At 38.7% G+C, this 15,896-nt stretch overlaps 2 protein-coding genes across 4 annotated transcripts in view; one reads left to right on the plus strand and one right to left on the minus strand.

Annotated features, from left to right (window-relative positions):
* On the plus strand, window positions 1-6,740 carry LOC104594865 (Acyl-CoA N-acyltransferases (NAT) superfamily protein). Its single transcript, XM_010255390.3, has 3 exons — window positions 1-250; window positions 666-1,062; window positions 6,289-6,740. Exons 1-3 carry the CDS (start codon window positions 79-81, stop codon window positions 6,575-6,577), a joined length of 858 nt encoding a protein of 285 aa, XP_010253692.1. The 5' UTR covers window positions 1-78; the 3' UTR covers window positions 6,578-6,740.
* Window positions 6,741-8,732: 1,992 nt separating this feature from the next.
* Window positions 8,733-15,896, minus strand: part of LOC104594867 (phosphoglucosamine mutase family protein) — a 34,089-nt gene continuing 26,925 nt past the window's right edge. For all 3 annotated transcript variants that reach the window (XM_010255393.3, XM_010255391.2, XM_088898930.1), the window contains 10 exons: window positions 14,155-14,215; window positions 13,955-14,072; window positions 13,803-13,884; window positions 13,621-13,693; window positions 13,482-13,543; window positions 11,066-11,161; window positions 10,752-10,906; window positions 10,579-10,675; window positions 9,301-9,378; window positions 8,733-9,100 (listed from right to left, as the gene is read on the minus strand). In XM_010255393.3, the coding sequence (XP_010253695.1) occupies window positions 8,990-9,100; window positions 9,301-9,378; window positions 10,579-10,675; window positions 10,752-10,906; window positions 11,066-11,161; window positions 13,482-13,543; window positions 13,621-13,693; window positions 13,803-13,884; window positions 13,955-14,072; window positions 14,155-14,215 (933 nt within the window). In that variant the 3' untranslated portion in view covers window positions 8,733-8,989. The remainder of the gene's footprint in view (window positions 9,101-9,300; window positions 9,379-10,578; window positions 10,676-10,751; window positions 10,907-11,065; window positions 11,162-13,481; window positions 13,544-13,620; window positions 13,694-13,802; window positions 13,885-13,954; window positions 14,073-14,154; window positions 14,216-15,896) is intronic.

Raw genomic sequence — 15,896 nt, forward strand, 5'->3', positions numbered from 1 at the left:
AGTTAGCAACCGATTCGGTTAGATTTTTTTTCCTTTCTTTTGGCGGAGAGAGAGAGAGCGAGCAGACAGAGATCAGAAATGAGGATAGTACCGCTCGGTATCTCTGCGTCTCCATATCCCACCTCAAACCCAATAACCTATCATACGAAAATCTCTCTCTATCCCAACAAACTCGCCCTCCCACGCAAGCTCACTCGCTCTGGAGATGAATCCTCCCGATCATCCTCTCTCTGCAACTCTCCCAAATCAGGTATGCTAAATTAGGAATCTCATCTATTTCTATTTGTTTCCTCGTTTCTTTAGTTTATTCTTTAAAATAGTTGATAGATGTCTTTCGATCTGATTGCACCAAAAACCCCATCTTCACGCAAAGTTTTCCACTAGAATCGGATTGCGTGGAGGAGGTGATATTGGGGCTTTGCGATCTTCATTTCTTAAATTCTTTAGATCGGATAAAAGTTAAACTGTGGCATCGAACAATTCTGAAAACTATCATGGGTTCGTTTGCTAGGGACAAATTCAGACAGGCGTCCAAATCCTGGTTCTTAACTATTTGGGTCCGTGTATTTTATGGTTAGAGTTGAGGGGGGAAAACAAACTTATGGTCGGTCTGCCTGGCATTCACTCGGGTTCTCTGGTGAATTTACCAATGTTTTGGTGTGTAGGAAGTTGCAGAGCCAGTCAAGCTGTTGAATTATTTTCGAGCGTCTGTCCTGAGATTGTTGTTCGGGAGGCGCGGTTGGAGGATTGTTGGGAAGTAGCTGAGACGCATTGTAGTTCCTTCTTCCCGGACTACTCTTTTCCATTGGATTTAGTACTGAGGGTCGACAGGCTGGTGGCAATGCTATCCGGGTTCTCTATTCCCAGTGGTTGTAGGAGATCGTGTCTGGTTGCTGTTGTTGGTGGCTCAGTTGATGACAGCTTTGCCTTGGGAAGTGAAGAATTCAAAATAGGAGAGTTTGAAGGGAAATTCAGCTTCAACAGGGGATATGTTGCTGGAATATTAACAGTGGATACGGTGGCCGATTTCCTTCCTCGCAAAGGACCACTGCGGCAGAGAAGGTTAGATATTTTAGCAGAGAAGCTTTACCTTGTCAAGTTTCACCTTGTTCAGCAACCTAAGTTGCAAATTGCAACTGAATGTAGAAGAGTTTCCATCTAACTGGTTATAGGCATGCATATTTGCTGTTAACCTTAGTTTTCTCAAGATGATCTTGATTCAAGGTGATTCATCCGTGTCAATGGCAGATGCACACTGCTTCTGCTCATAAATTGGCTTATGTGTCAGTTAACATTTTTTCCGTCAGAAGATTGCGTTCAGATTGGCTACAGCCTCATAATTCTATTAACAATCTCAAGCAAACCTATTTGTAGCTGAAACTTTGATTATGGATGATAAGTTGATTTAAATAGCTGGAAAAAAATGATGACATAAATTGATATATACTGCATCTAATTGGGATGTATGATCAACCAGACAAGATGTGCTTTATGGATTGGAGATAATATATATATATATATATATATATATATATATATATATATATATATATATATATATATTAATCTTTGTTGACACAAAACTTTCTCTTATCTTTGTGTTGAATGTTTTTTATGCTGTATGAGAACAACACGTAATTAGGTTTATAGAAAAAGGTTACTTATTCTAAGTTGTTTAGTTGCCTCTGTTTCCGGAATCTTCATGAGACGAGAATTTCATATTCTGAAAAAAAAAATATCTGAATTATCTAGCCATTTCTTTGATAAAAATTATTTGAAAGAAAAACACTGATATTTTAGGATCAGAATTTTTATCAATTATGAAATTAAAATGACAATGAACAAAAAATTTACCCTTTATGATATTTTACTGCAAGAATAGAATGTTTCTCATATTCTTGTAATTCATTATTTGGACTTGCAAAGTGATTGAGATTTTTGCATTAACATACAAGGACTCCAATTCATCCTTAAGGAAACTGGTCTGTAAAATTCTTCTGGCATTCTTGTTCTAGTTTGGACTTTATCAATGTCTTATTGCCTTATTGGACATGTTTTTTGAAATGATGGACATGTCTCCATCATTACCATATGCCTATCCACTCTATCTTGAGCCATGTTATCTGTCAAGGTCTAAGGAAATGGTTTGCAAGTACCAGTATAAAACAAGAAAGAAATAATTTAAGTATATAAATTTGTTGCAAGAGGATAGGAAAAGGAAAAATACATTATAAGGTAGAAACCGTAGAATACCAATCTGAAATTATTAAAATGATGTCAAGTGGGTCAATGCTTAACAGAACTGACATTACACAGATTCTTGGTGAATTCACTTTCTTTTCTTCCTTCTTGGTGCTATTGTCCACACATTGGCAGTAAATAGGTTTTCTTAGTGAAGTTGAAGTCAAATGGATCAATAGATTAGTACAAGGCCCATATTGGTGGCAGAAGGCTTTTAACCAGAACAAGGGGTTTATTATGAGGAGACGTTTACTCTTGTTGCTTAGATGACAATTATGAGATTTGTTCTAGCAATTGGATACACATTGATGATAAGTTCATGGTGTATAAACTCAAGAAATCCCTATATGGGTTGAAAAGAAGGTTCCCAAGGTATGGTTTGAACACTTAAAAGATGTCATTACACAAGCTAACCATGTCCAATGTTGTTCTAGCTATTGCCCTCACATGTATTTCTCCTATTGTATGTGGATGATAGATATACTTATAACAAGACATGGCCCTCAAAAGGTATTTGACAACTCAAAACTCCCAAATCCTTTAAGATGAAGGATTTAGGTTCTCTGACTTGATTTCTTGGCTTGGAGCTGCATTCTTCTCCTTGAGGTACATGGTGAATGAGTAGAAATACACTAAAGATCCTATCAAACTGGAAATTTTCTGTGATAATAAGCAAGTCAATACTCCTTTACAATTGAACATCAAGTTCTCAAAAGATGATAGTACTCCACTCCTTGATCTGGTTCCTTATCGATCATTGGTGGGAAGATTTATCTACCTCACCATGACTCAGCTTGATATTGCCCATGTTGATCAAGCTATTAGCTAGTTGGTCTCATCACCTTGTCAATCACATCTCATTGTTGTCTAGCACATTATTCATTATCTATGAAGGGCATCCTCCAAGGGATTATTCTTTTTCTTCATCCTCGCCTCCTAGGTCCTTTTGCTATCTATTTAAACTCTTTTCTTTTTCTTCAGGTTGATATTATGCCACCTATACCACTTTATTTATGTATTTATTTATTGATAGTAAAAAGAAAATTTTATTAAAACAGAAGAAAAGATACATTCTGAGGGGGTGTCAAGGTAACACCATGGAACAAACCTAAACAACAATCCAAACTTCTAAATCCAGTGCGATCCAAAATCCTCATCCACAATCAAAGCTATTATCTTGAAAAGCAAACTGAAAAGACCAATGTCCATATTGCTACTGACTTGCCACTGAATGCTACCACTTCTCAATGGATCAGTGCAAATTCACAAACAACCTTCTTCTCCTTCTTTCCAACTAATCCATCATCTAGCAAAGGTGAAGCAACTCCACAAAATCTTGACCAACCAACTTCCTCTTTGCAAAGGCCAAGAGGAAAATAATTCTGCAGTGACTTCACCACTCTCCACTGCTAAAACCCCGAACTTCAAGTTTTAATCTCGCTACAAAGTTCTCTATCTTTGACTCCTGTATCACCCCCACCTCTGATTTAATGTTTCTAACTACACTCCTCACCACAGCCCTTCAACTAACCCTCCTAGCCCCCTTATAACCAGCTCAGAAACTTCACCTCCGACCCTTGATCTCTTCGCCCCACTCAACTCCTTTTGAACACTAAAACCCCCCATTCTTCCCCCTCAAAAATTTCTTGCACTTCTCCCTCATCCCAAATTTCACCACCCTCAATTATTTTCTTTTTATTTTTTTCCTCTCTTCTTTTCAAAATGTTCAAAGGCTTTCCTTGCAGAGCCTTCACCTCCCCAAAAGATTAAACCAAGTGCTTTTCCCACTGCCACCTCCCCTCTCCACTAACTTACCAATTTCCACCTCTCCAAAATTGGAATTTGCAATTTCTAAGGCCCCTTCACCACCCTTCCCCTTTGTCTCTTTTTTATCCCCCTTTCAACCTCGCCAATCTCCGCCTCTTCTTCTGCCCCTACAGACAAATTCAGCGAGAGTCTACTCTTTTCTCTATTATACACTCTGTTATGAAGATTATACCCTTTCGTCCCATCAGAACTCTTCCCCTTTGCTTGAACTTTCCTCACCTCCCCCTGCTCCTCCCACGTCACTTTCTTACTAGACTCATCCCAAACCTCAGTACGAGGCATAGGAACTGGACTTACCTCATTACTAAGAAGACCAGCCTCAGCGATGCTGCTTATGTCACCCGACCCATTCTCTGAATCAACCTCCTCAACTATCTTTGTCACAATCTCCACCCCACTCGCCAAGACTCCATTGAGAGAACTTTTGGAGTGTTGAACATGCAAAGGCTGTACCACAGAGATGAGCTTGCCCCCAATCATACCGCCAACCTCCTGCAACTGAACCTGCTGCCTAACTCCCCGTAAACCAGCCTCATCATTTTCACCAGCAATGTCTTCCACCTGATTGCACCCTGCACCGTGTTCACCTTTTCTTTTCTCCCCTTTATTCAGCACTGCCTTCTTCTTCCTACCTTTCCCGTACCTTGGAACAACCCAAACCCACTAATCAAATCCTTTACCCCAAAAGATTTTTTTCCTCCCCTCCTCCTATCTTACCCCTCCTAGCCTCCTTAAAGACTTCAACTCCTTCCACCAGTTTTTTACTTTCAAAACTTTTGTTTTTTCTTCTTGAAGTGGTCCCCACTTAGGCCTCTCGACTCCCTAGTACCCACTACTGCTTGTTCCCCTTCTATCTAAATCTTCTCATTCCATTTTTGGTCTTCCGCTCTCACATCGCCCTCACCCCCCATGTGTCCCTCTCAATGTAAATCCAACTCAAAATTTTCCTCTGAACTCCCTACTTTACCCTTCAAACATGCCACCTCATCGTCATCCACCTTCGATCGACTCTTCATCTCCCTACCCTTCTCCATTCTGCAATTCTGGTTCTTCTCAATATTTTCTCCCCCTAGCTTATCCAAATCAACCTTTCCACCATGCTTTTTCATGTCTGCCCTCAAGAAAGTCCTGTGCTCCCCTTTTAAAATTAATCTCAACTCATAGCTCTTCCCAGCAAACTGAAGTTCCATCTTGTTTGGTAGACCAGAAACCTCCTCCACTTCCACAAATATATTGTAGCCATGTCCAACCTTTCCGAAGTTCTATTCCTATCATCATATTTTAGGAACTTCCTGTAACGATCCCCAATTTCCTTAAAGTTAAAGGTTAGTATACTCCACGCGTGAAGGGGGATACCAATCACTCCTAACCACACCGCCCTTCTTCTTCTTGCTTCTCTAATTACCCCTGCTGTTGGAAACCACCAACTTAATCGAAGGTCATATTCTCTCACCGTTGAGCTCTCTTACTCCAGAATCCTCTCTGCTCCTCTACTATAGAACATAAACAGGAATAGCCCACTGTTTAACTTCCTCACACCCATCAGACAATCCCTCCCCCAATCAAAAGACACCCACACTTCAACCTTCACTTCAGGATCTGTCCCCACGAAACCTCCCTACTAGGCTAGCCTGCAACACCTGCATCCTCCTCCATTTTCCCAACTCCCACATTGAACACACGCCACCACCACCCACATCCTCAATGCTCCTAGTGCCATTCAAATTGCATCTAATCATATTTTAAACGAGTGCATCAAGTACATTGAGGTGGATTGTCACTTGATCCACAACCAATACCTTGTTGGTTGATCCACACCCTTTCTACCAGTGGCTCACCAAGAAACCTTCAATCTAAAGCTTGAAGATTGGTCGGGTTATCAGTATATAAAGCAGGTACAAGCTTGAGGTTACTAAGACAACTGACCGGTTGAAAGAGATTCTTTACTTGGTTATTATAATATTATAATAACAAAAGCTGTCCTTTGTTGACCGGTTGAAAGATTCCATTCTGCAGAGCCTGATGTATGAGAGGGCTTATTGCCAAGTTGAGGGACTGAAGATAAAAGCTGTCCTTTGGCCATGTTACACTCTGAGTTCATGTCACTGTTACATATAACAATTTTTCCACAAAAATGACAGCCTATATTTTACTTCATTCTTCTTTTCTCTCTCCATATCAGGTCTCTTTCTAACGTGTGTAATCAACATATCCTGTCAGGACTGGGATAGCATACATATCCAATGTTGCAGTTCGTGAGAGGGATAGGCGCAAGGGAATAGCCAAGAGACTCATAGCAAAGGCAGAAGCCCAAGCAAGGAGTTGGGGATGCCGTGCCATTGCATTGCACTGCGACGTAAACAATCCTGCAGCCACACAGCTGTACAAAGGCCAGGGCTTCAAATGCATCAAGGTCCCAGACAAGGCAAACTGGCCTCAACCTAAGACCTCTCCAAATATACAGTTCAGTTTCATGATGAAGCTCCTTACCACACCAATCCCTATTTGATTCCTTCTGGATATAAGAATCCTTAAAGGAAGAATTTGGAGTGGGGGAAGGAAAAAAAAAAAAGAAATGTTGACTCTGTAAATATGTAAACAAATAGATATTTTGATGCGACTCTCAAGGAACTGTATTTATTGCATGTGTAATATTCATTTCTTGCAGCAAATGTTGCATGCTGAACGCTCTTTTTGCTGGCTCAGTTTGGAAGGAGTACAAATACAAATATGTAGTGTAAAATTTTGTATTGTATATTATTTTATATGTATTTGCACAGTACATATTTGCATTTATATTCCTTCCAAACTAAACATGAATAACAAAAAAAAGAACGCTCTTTTCGCTTTCTCACCTGTATTTCTCATCTGATTTACAATTCAGTGAGGACCTTCTGAATCAAACATAATTTGCAACTTTTAGTTGCTACTTGTACGGCCCTACACAGTTCTTTCCATAATTTTGTGTTTGTGCACGTGCACATGTGCACACATATAAATAAACTATCAGGGTCTCAGTAGTCACAGATTCCAGAAATCAACCCAGCCACATCCCGAGAGATATTTTTCGTGATATTTGTTGATATGGTTTAGAGTAGAATGCGGTTGAGATAATTGTATCTCAAACCTCAGCAACGTGTATAACGCAATTTTTTTCTTCACAACATTGATTCTTTTTATGGCGGACTAGAAATCGTTCAGACGACCGGTTCCGTTTTATTTCAAATCCGGCATTTAGTCAAAAACCATTGAATTAATTAATAAACCGTTGACCCAAACGGTTTGACCGATAAACCGTTCGACCCAAAGAACAATTTGCTGCTCAGATCTCAGATTGAGAAATAGATTGAGAAATCTCAGATCTTTCTTTCTCGCACAAGGTGAAAGAGAGAGATCTGAGACTGAAAACGCCACCGCTGTTGCCGCTGTAGTTCAACATTGCCGTCACTGTCATCATCGCCGCTGCAAGCCTGCAAGTCCTCTTCTTCTTTTTCTAAACTCTTTCAGTTCAACCGACAGCTTTCAAGTTTCAAATTTCAACCCTTATTTCCTCTTATATAGTATACATTTGCATCTTACCCTAATATTTCAATCTAATGGATAAGATGCTCAAACCATTCGAACCATTTGACCCAAACGGTCGAACCACTGACCCAAATACCAATGGCCAGGTCAGTTTTTAAAACCTTGCTTTTTTTTAATCAACATCAACTCTTCTTTGGTATATGCACTTTTTATGCCATCGCATTGATCACTTGGGTTTCTTGGAAGTCCTTATTGTTTCATACTTTTATTGTTCATGAGTTATCTGCGCGTCCTCTCACTAGACCCATACGAGAGCCACTGGACTGGGCCTCCTAAATCTCATGGATTATATCGAGACCCTGCAATCAAATGATGGTCCTCATACTTGGGCATATTTTTATTAGTGTCAGAATACTTGGGCTTAGTGCCCTGCATGTTTAATGTGAAGGCTGATATGTCCCTCCCAAGTCCCAACTATGAGTTCTACTCCAACGACTTTACCCATTTATAAAAAAAAAAAACAAAATCCAACTACTGTACACTTGGGACAATTTCGTCAGTACAATAATCAAAAGCAATTACGGTCCTGCGTACTAAGTTCTGAAATGAAAACCGGAGTGCCCGACTTTTCGTCGAGGCTCTTGAGGGGAGCCGGGGAGAGAATCAGCAGTATACCACGTTAAAAATATCCCAAACATGAAACAAATAATCCCTCTTTCCGAACAACAAATAATCCCAGTTACATTCCTTGGTTACCTTAAAAATATATTCAGCAATGTTACCCGTACTTTATCCTGAAAATATATTCCTTCTTAGCCTGTAATTTATATGTTAGTATGTAGTAAAAATATTTCTTAACGGTCACCACGAACCACCTGATCTCTACCTGCTCTCAGCTAACAGAATCAAGAGGGCAAATACCAGTAAAATATACAAAAAAAAAATGCCATTTCTGAACCTAGAAAGACTGATTCAACATGAACCATGTGGTCTAATAGATGGCATCGATCCCTGTTGATACACTCCGTTATACTTCTTAGGGTGTTGAGAAAAGTAACCCATTTTGTACCGTTCAGTCCCCCCATCACGCACATAAACAATGTCTTTCCCCACACCCCACCCTCAGTCCACCTCAAATATTTGCACTACAAATATGATTTTTATTACTATTTTTCTTTATCATACACAGCAGGCTAACATGAAAAAAACCTCAGGATTCAAAAAAAACATTTCAATGTGGTCATCCAAACTAGAGTCCTAAAGACTTCCCTCAATCCCTGAAGCAACCTGACATTGGCAAGGACCTGACAAGTAACCATCCAAAAAAGGACAGCTATTACCAGATCAGGTTACAAGCCAAGAGCTGATAGGCTAGCTTCTTGTAAAGCTCTCAACTTTACGATGCATGGACAAATTTGCATAATGCAGACATGTCCAAAGCGGGGAACTCTTTAACAGCGGCAAGCACAGAAAGCCCAAGCTTCACAGCATCCTCATTGCTTGGTGCCTGCAGTGAGTGCTATCATTGATCAATGGAGACATGCAGCAGGCACTAGCATCTTATAGAGATAAGCAGTAGTAAACGGCAAGTTTTGTTGAGTGACAAGTTTTGTGGTCAAAGCTTTTGCACCTTCAAAGTTACTAATTTCACTAATATAAGACAGGCTTAAAAGTAACAAATTAACAATCCAGGAAGGTGTTATTTACCTCGATGTTGAGAGGCAGAACAGGATCGTGGAGAGAAAGTCTTAGAAGGAACCACCCACCATAGCCAGAGACTCGAACCTGTTTACAGGAGGGATAGCATGGAGAAATACACATATTTGTAGCTTTCGACTCAGAAAGAAACCAAATTTTCATTATCTAATCACCCTTTTTTGGTGATGGTTTCAATAGACGGGGCAACTTCAGCTGATTTCTGTAACCGTACATTAACAGAAGTCAAAGATACACCAATACACGTATAGGATTTTCCTAGGTCTCAGAGAGAACGAAAATTCATCCTTCTAACTCAGAATTCCAAATTGATAGTTGGAAAGTTGCAAAAGAAAACAGCTCAGTCAATGTCCAAGTCTAATTCTGCTTGCCCCATGTTTCTCTTTTGTGGTTCCAACATATGAGATGATTAATATACTCAACAACCATAGAAAGTTAAAGAGAGAGAGAGAGATTCTCTCCTGCCGAAACAGGATTCATGTAGTCAAACCCAGGGGCGGAGCCAGGGGGTGGCAGAGGGGGGCCATGCCCCCCCCCCCCCCCATGCCTTGAAAATCCCTACAATACCCATTTTAATTAATTTTACCTATATTTACTAACTTTTGACCCCCCCCCTATCCATGTTTATTACATTTTGGCCCCCCTCAAAAGAAAATCCTAGCTCGGCCCCTGAGTCAAACCCATATAGTTGGGCAAGGCTTGGATGATGAATTCTCTCCCACCATGTTATAGGACTAAGAATTTACCCCAAGGTATGGCATTTGCAGCTCTGGAAGGTATCCAAAAAAGCTAGGAATCTGAACATCAGGAGGTTGATCCTTGAAGGTGATTCAGAACTCAGAAGTGGTGATTAGATGGATAAAGGAAGACAACAGCAGCATGTGGAGGTTTAGCGATGAAAGGAAGAAATTCAAATGGCTTACTAGGGGTATTGAGGTGAAGTACAGCTGGGTGAAAAGGAGTACCAACTCACTTGCTGATGATCTAGCCAAACAAAGAGCGAATAGGGATTCTTTATTTTGGGCTAATTTCCAAGTTTTTCTTGTAATCTATTGGTGGGGAGATAGGACATTTTATCTCCCCCTTTCTTGTACTTATATTTCTCTTATTTAATAAAAGTTCAGTTACTGAAAAAAATGGAAAAGCCGTTTTTTCTAGACAGATAACATTAAGAATAATGGTAAAAATGCAGTCATCATTTGACAGAACTCAAGAATCTTCCTTCTTTAATCTAGCCATATACAATTTGGCAAAGACTGATAAACTTACGCCTTCATAGTTAACAGGGGCTTTCTGAAGCTTTGGGTCTGAGTTTGTCATGTTCTCTAAATGCTTAAGCACTGCCTCTCCATAATCCCGGAAAGATCTGAAAGCAGAGAATCATTATTTTATCCACCACTTATTTATTCAAGAATAAACCGTAAGCTGATCATCCATCATACCCTCCTTTCATATCCACATGATTCTGATCAATCTTCAACCGCAGTTCAACTGCAACAGCTGGCTCCTCCAGACCCTCCACCAGATCAGTCAGAACTTTGCTGCCACCACTTGTTCCAAGAGCTCTGGCCGAAGCAAGTTTATTTAATAGTTTTACCTGCAAGTAACACAATAAGGGGAAGGAAAGAAAGCAAACAGGAAAAGGTATTCAGTTAGAAATATGGACTAAATAACCATGTGTTTCTTTCACCCATTAATGGAAACCAATCTACCAAGTGAAACAACCTCCCAAAGGATAAAAGCAACTAAAGCTTACCATAAGAAATGCACCATCATCAAGCCAGTGATTCTCCTTGAGAGCTCCATGGCCACTGGTTTCAATTGCTAGGTGTGATTCCTCACCAACCGAGTTCTGCCAGCATTATTTTTGCTTCAGTTAGGAACATTTCTGTAGGAATAATTTGTAGCCTCTGGGGGAGGGAAGGAATAGATCACTTGAATTGAAGATGGTAGGCAATCTAAGCACTAAAGCATTGCCATAAACAAGGAACTAGTAGGGCCCCATGCAATGAACAGGATTTGTTAAGTAAAACTGAAACAGGAGGAGCCCTCTAATGTGCTTTAGCTTTTCATGTTCAGATGGAGAATATTAACTTATTTCAAGAGACCCTAATTGGTGATTCATAGCTTTCTTGTCAAAAATTAAAATTAATTACACTTAGTTGTCAAACATGAATAACCATGGGAAAGTAAAAGTCCTATTGTTTCCTCTGAACAATTTACATAACATAAATAAATAATTTAATTTACATTAATTACTTTTACTCTGAGCTTAAAGTCAAGTTAGTGTAAATACTAAAGCTTAAGTTAACTTTAATGTAATTATTTTCCTATTTTACTTATTTTAACTTGACCTATTTAGATTAATTTTAATTTCCCAAGTTATAAGTTAAATACTAGCATACTTGTTTTAACAATACACCTTATCATATATTAATTGTAACTTAATTTATATTAATTTATTTGCTATTAATATTAAATTAAATTACTATTATTAATAATTAAGAATAGTCAGTTTTATTGAATTAATTAATTAATTACTATATCATATTTTAGTAATTAATTAGTTATTATATTATTATTACTAATTAATATTAAAAATTTAACTTAGATATTACTATTTTAATACATCTAAACAAAAATTATGATTTAATTCTCATAAACTAGCCTAAATCAAGCCAAACTGAATCTGGTTTAGTGTACAAAGGCTGTTTGTGAAGAGATCATCATGGTATATTAACGTGCATCTCGGTTAACCTTCAGTATGTCACTTCATCATTGCTTGACATGTCTATCAAGAGTATAAGAAGGTTAAAGTGTTACACATTGAGGTTCATGCCTCCAAGTTAACTGTAGCAATTGCCCTTCTATTGCTATGGCTATGTGGGCAATGTTTAATAGGAAGGTTTAATAAGGTTAAGACAGGTTCCACAAAGGCAAAAGGCTCAATTTTATGTCGTTGAGTCCATCTACAGGAAGCTTCAAATAATAGCACCATATAAGCACCCTAACTATTTTAGCTTGTTTTCCCAATCCTTTCAAGTGTGCATCATCGTTTACAGTTTTACACACTGTATAGTGTATACAGAGCCAAAAGGCCCAAAACCTCCATTACCAAAGAGTATGTAGGATTAGAAACTCTGACATACACTAAAAAAGAACTTATTGGTATCAGGAAAGATGATTGTGCAGTGACTTTGATCCAGCCTTGTTTAAAAAAGCTGTCAAAGACTCGGAGAGAGAGAGAGAGAGAGAGAGGTCAGTGAAGTGACCATGCAGTCCATGCTATCACGGAGAACCAACTATATTTGACTTTTTTTTTCTGAGAATTAAGTTCCTACGTAAATATAAATCACCTTTATCTAATATAAAAAGCAAGATAGCAAGCAAGTAAGAATCATGAAACAGTGAAATAACACAAAGATTGAATAAAATGCAATTTCAAATCTTATAATTAAGATAGTGGCAATGTAATAGATCAAATCACATTTGCAAAAAATATATATATCACTAAATTAGTAAGTTATACTAAACAAAAATTAAATAAATTATAGGGCAAGCAATCTATGTGGAGTGGTTATTACTCCTGTTTTTGTTCTATCTAGCACCAAATTCTCTAACTGTATGTCTTCTTTCATCGAGAATAAGATCATGAGAATTATATTGCAACCTAGGTTGAAGGTTTTATGACTCTCAAAGATGTGGAGTAAGCAGTGGTGCTCTCCCGACCACCAACAAAATCTACACAGGCTGTACTTCTTCCATCATCCCTCAGGACTTCCTTACCATTCTTGGATTTGGTGGGTTTGATACCGAAGCCAAGAACCAAAGAACCTCATTGAAGAAACCAGCTGCATCCTCACTGAGATCTGATTTGACCATGACCCTACCCAACCTCCAATCCACCCAACAACCATCATCACCACAAAAAGAAAACGCATGCATGATATACCCACTTGTGTGTGTGTGTGTGTGTTGTGAGAGAGAGAGAGAGAGAGATCAGAGCAATTTAGGGAGACCATCTTTTTTGATAAATGAGGTACTCTCCCTAGTTGAATGAACAAAAAATAAATAATTGTTTATTCAGAAATCAAATCAGAAAAGTCCGTAAGAAACAATCTGCAGCTCATGCACATGTAACTGAATATATGTGACATAAAGTCAAGTCTCACTAAGCGGATTGCTTCATCAATGACATTTTTGTACCCTCTTTTGAAGCGGTGGTGCTTCCCTCCTACAAAACATTAAAAGTTATGAGCACAAGATCCATCAAGAATTCGGAATAGTATGACATATATTTCAGTTTCTTACCAAGTTTCTTCTCAATGAATGAGGTTAACCCATCTGAAGTCACACTGTCTGTGACAATAGTTGTTCCTGGATGCTACTTGTGAGAATACAACAGAAAAAGATAAAGCTATCATTTGAACAGGGCAAGAAAGTACTTGAAAATCCATTGCCACTAAAAGACAGTTACATAAAAGAAACCTTACTTCCTCAAGAACAATTGCAGACATTAAAGCAATCAAACGGTTGCGATTGAACTCATGGCCCATAGAATCCACAGCTGCAGATCTGGAAGAAAATTTTATTCAGAACACTGATAATACATGTTAGACAAATGTGCAAGTATCAGAAACATCACCTGTCAACATCTGTATCAAAGATTATTCCCAAGTCTGCGTTGTTATCAAGAACTGCCCGAGTAATAGCTTTCATCGCTGCTTTATCTTCTGGGTTAGGTATATGATTTGGAAAGAGACCTGATACCAGAACAATGTTTTCAATATGGAGTATCAAAAACAACCTCAAAAAGTTTTGCAAAGTTCAAGACTAAGAAATTACCATCTGGCTCCAAGAACTGACTGCCAGAAGTGATAGCCCCTAGAGGTTCAAGCACCTTCCCCTGTCAAACCATTGAGAAGAGCAACACCCAAGTTTTTTTTTTTTTATCAATAAGAGCAACACCGAAGTTTAGGAATAGTAACTGATTCTAATAACTTTTCTGTTTAAGAATATTGAATTTTTGCACCTCTAAGCATAAGAGGAATAAATGATTGACAGAAAATTCACAGGCAGTAGTTAAATCCATACATCTAATTTATCTGCTATATAAGAGGATACAGAAGATATAACATATTGTAGATTAAGGGCAACCCAGTGCACGAGGCTCCCGCCAATGCGGGGTCTGGGGAGGGACATATGTACACAGCCTTACCCCTGCACATATAGAGAGGCTGTTTCCAAGATTTCAACCCTGGTCACCCAGGTCACAAGATTCCAAGATTTCAACCCAACCATTGTGCCAAGGCCCACCCTTTTTTTTATGATCAATAACAATAACTTTTCATTAAGAATTAAGCTTTAAATACAAAGGAGGAGAAATAAACTATCTTAACTCCCCAGGGATGCCAAAGCCACCCCAAAAAGAAAGTAAAAAACAGTAACAAATAAACCCAGAATACAGACTCCCTATTCACCCCTTGTCTAGCTAACACATCGGCAAAGGAATTAGCACTTCTCTTTACCCAAGTACATTTTACACCAATATCCTTTGTCAGCCACTTTAACTTTCTCTTTTCATTGCTGTAATTCTAGAGCCCATTCTTGTCTTCCTTTAATCAGCCCACTACTATCTCAGAATCTCCTATGACCAGCTTAATGATATTCAGGTCTTTAGCTCTTTTTACCCCTTCCAAAGACGCCGGTAACTTAGCCCTAAGAGAGTCACCTACTCCAATTGGGCCTGAAAACAAAGCTATTTACATTCCCTTGCTCATTCCTTAGTACTTCTCCAATGCCAGAGGGCCCTGGATTTCCACTACCAACGAAATTCAGCTTGATAAAGCCACTAGGGGGAGGACTCCAAATTGGACTTGAGGTCTTCTTAGATGGGACTGAACTCGCAATCTCTTTCCAGTTTCTTAGCAAATCATCCACTGAAAAATCTGTGAACAGATCCAAAGATTTCAGCCAGTGTACCACCCTTAATGTAGATCACTTCTAGCACATTTTCTAAGATTCTCTCCTTGGCCCACCCTCATAAAACATAATTTTAGATTGTATGATCTAAATAATTTGGTGAAAGGTGAATATAATAGGTTCAACAAGCTAAGTGTAAGATTCAGATCATGCAACAGCAAGGGAGAAGAACCCAATAACCAATTCCTGTAGCTTTATAAAATTACCATTCACCAAGTAGAGATTTGAGCATTCAATTTTTCAAGCCAGTAAATGCAGACTATTTGGCTCTGAGTACTCCATCTCCTGACCTAGCATTTTCAGTTACCTTACAATCTGGCAAAGGAGAAAGATACCCAGTCACCTTTATTGCCTGTAGTGTCCTCTCTGATTTAAACTGCCAATGTGATTGATGGGTTCAAAATCAATTTGGTGTTTCTATAGAAATGTTTCGTTCTGACAATATGAAAGAATATTTTCAAGGACCCTTTCTATCTTTTCCTTAATTCTTGCAGTATTATTCATCAGCCTTCCTGTTCCCATACCCCATAACAAAATAGTGTTGCTGAATGGAAGAATAGAAACTTGCTTGATACAACACAGGCCCTCTTTATTCAGCTGTCCAT

Source organism: Nelumbo nucifera, chromosome 2 (assembly GCF_055504915.1).
Source record: "Nelumbo nucifera cultivar China Antique chromosome 2, China Antique-T2T, whole genome shotgun sequence".
Taxonomy (NCBI): Eukaryota; Viridiplantae; Streptophyta; class Magnoliopsida; order Proteales; family Nelumbonaceae; genus Nelumbo; species Nelumbo nucifera.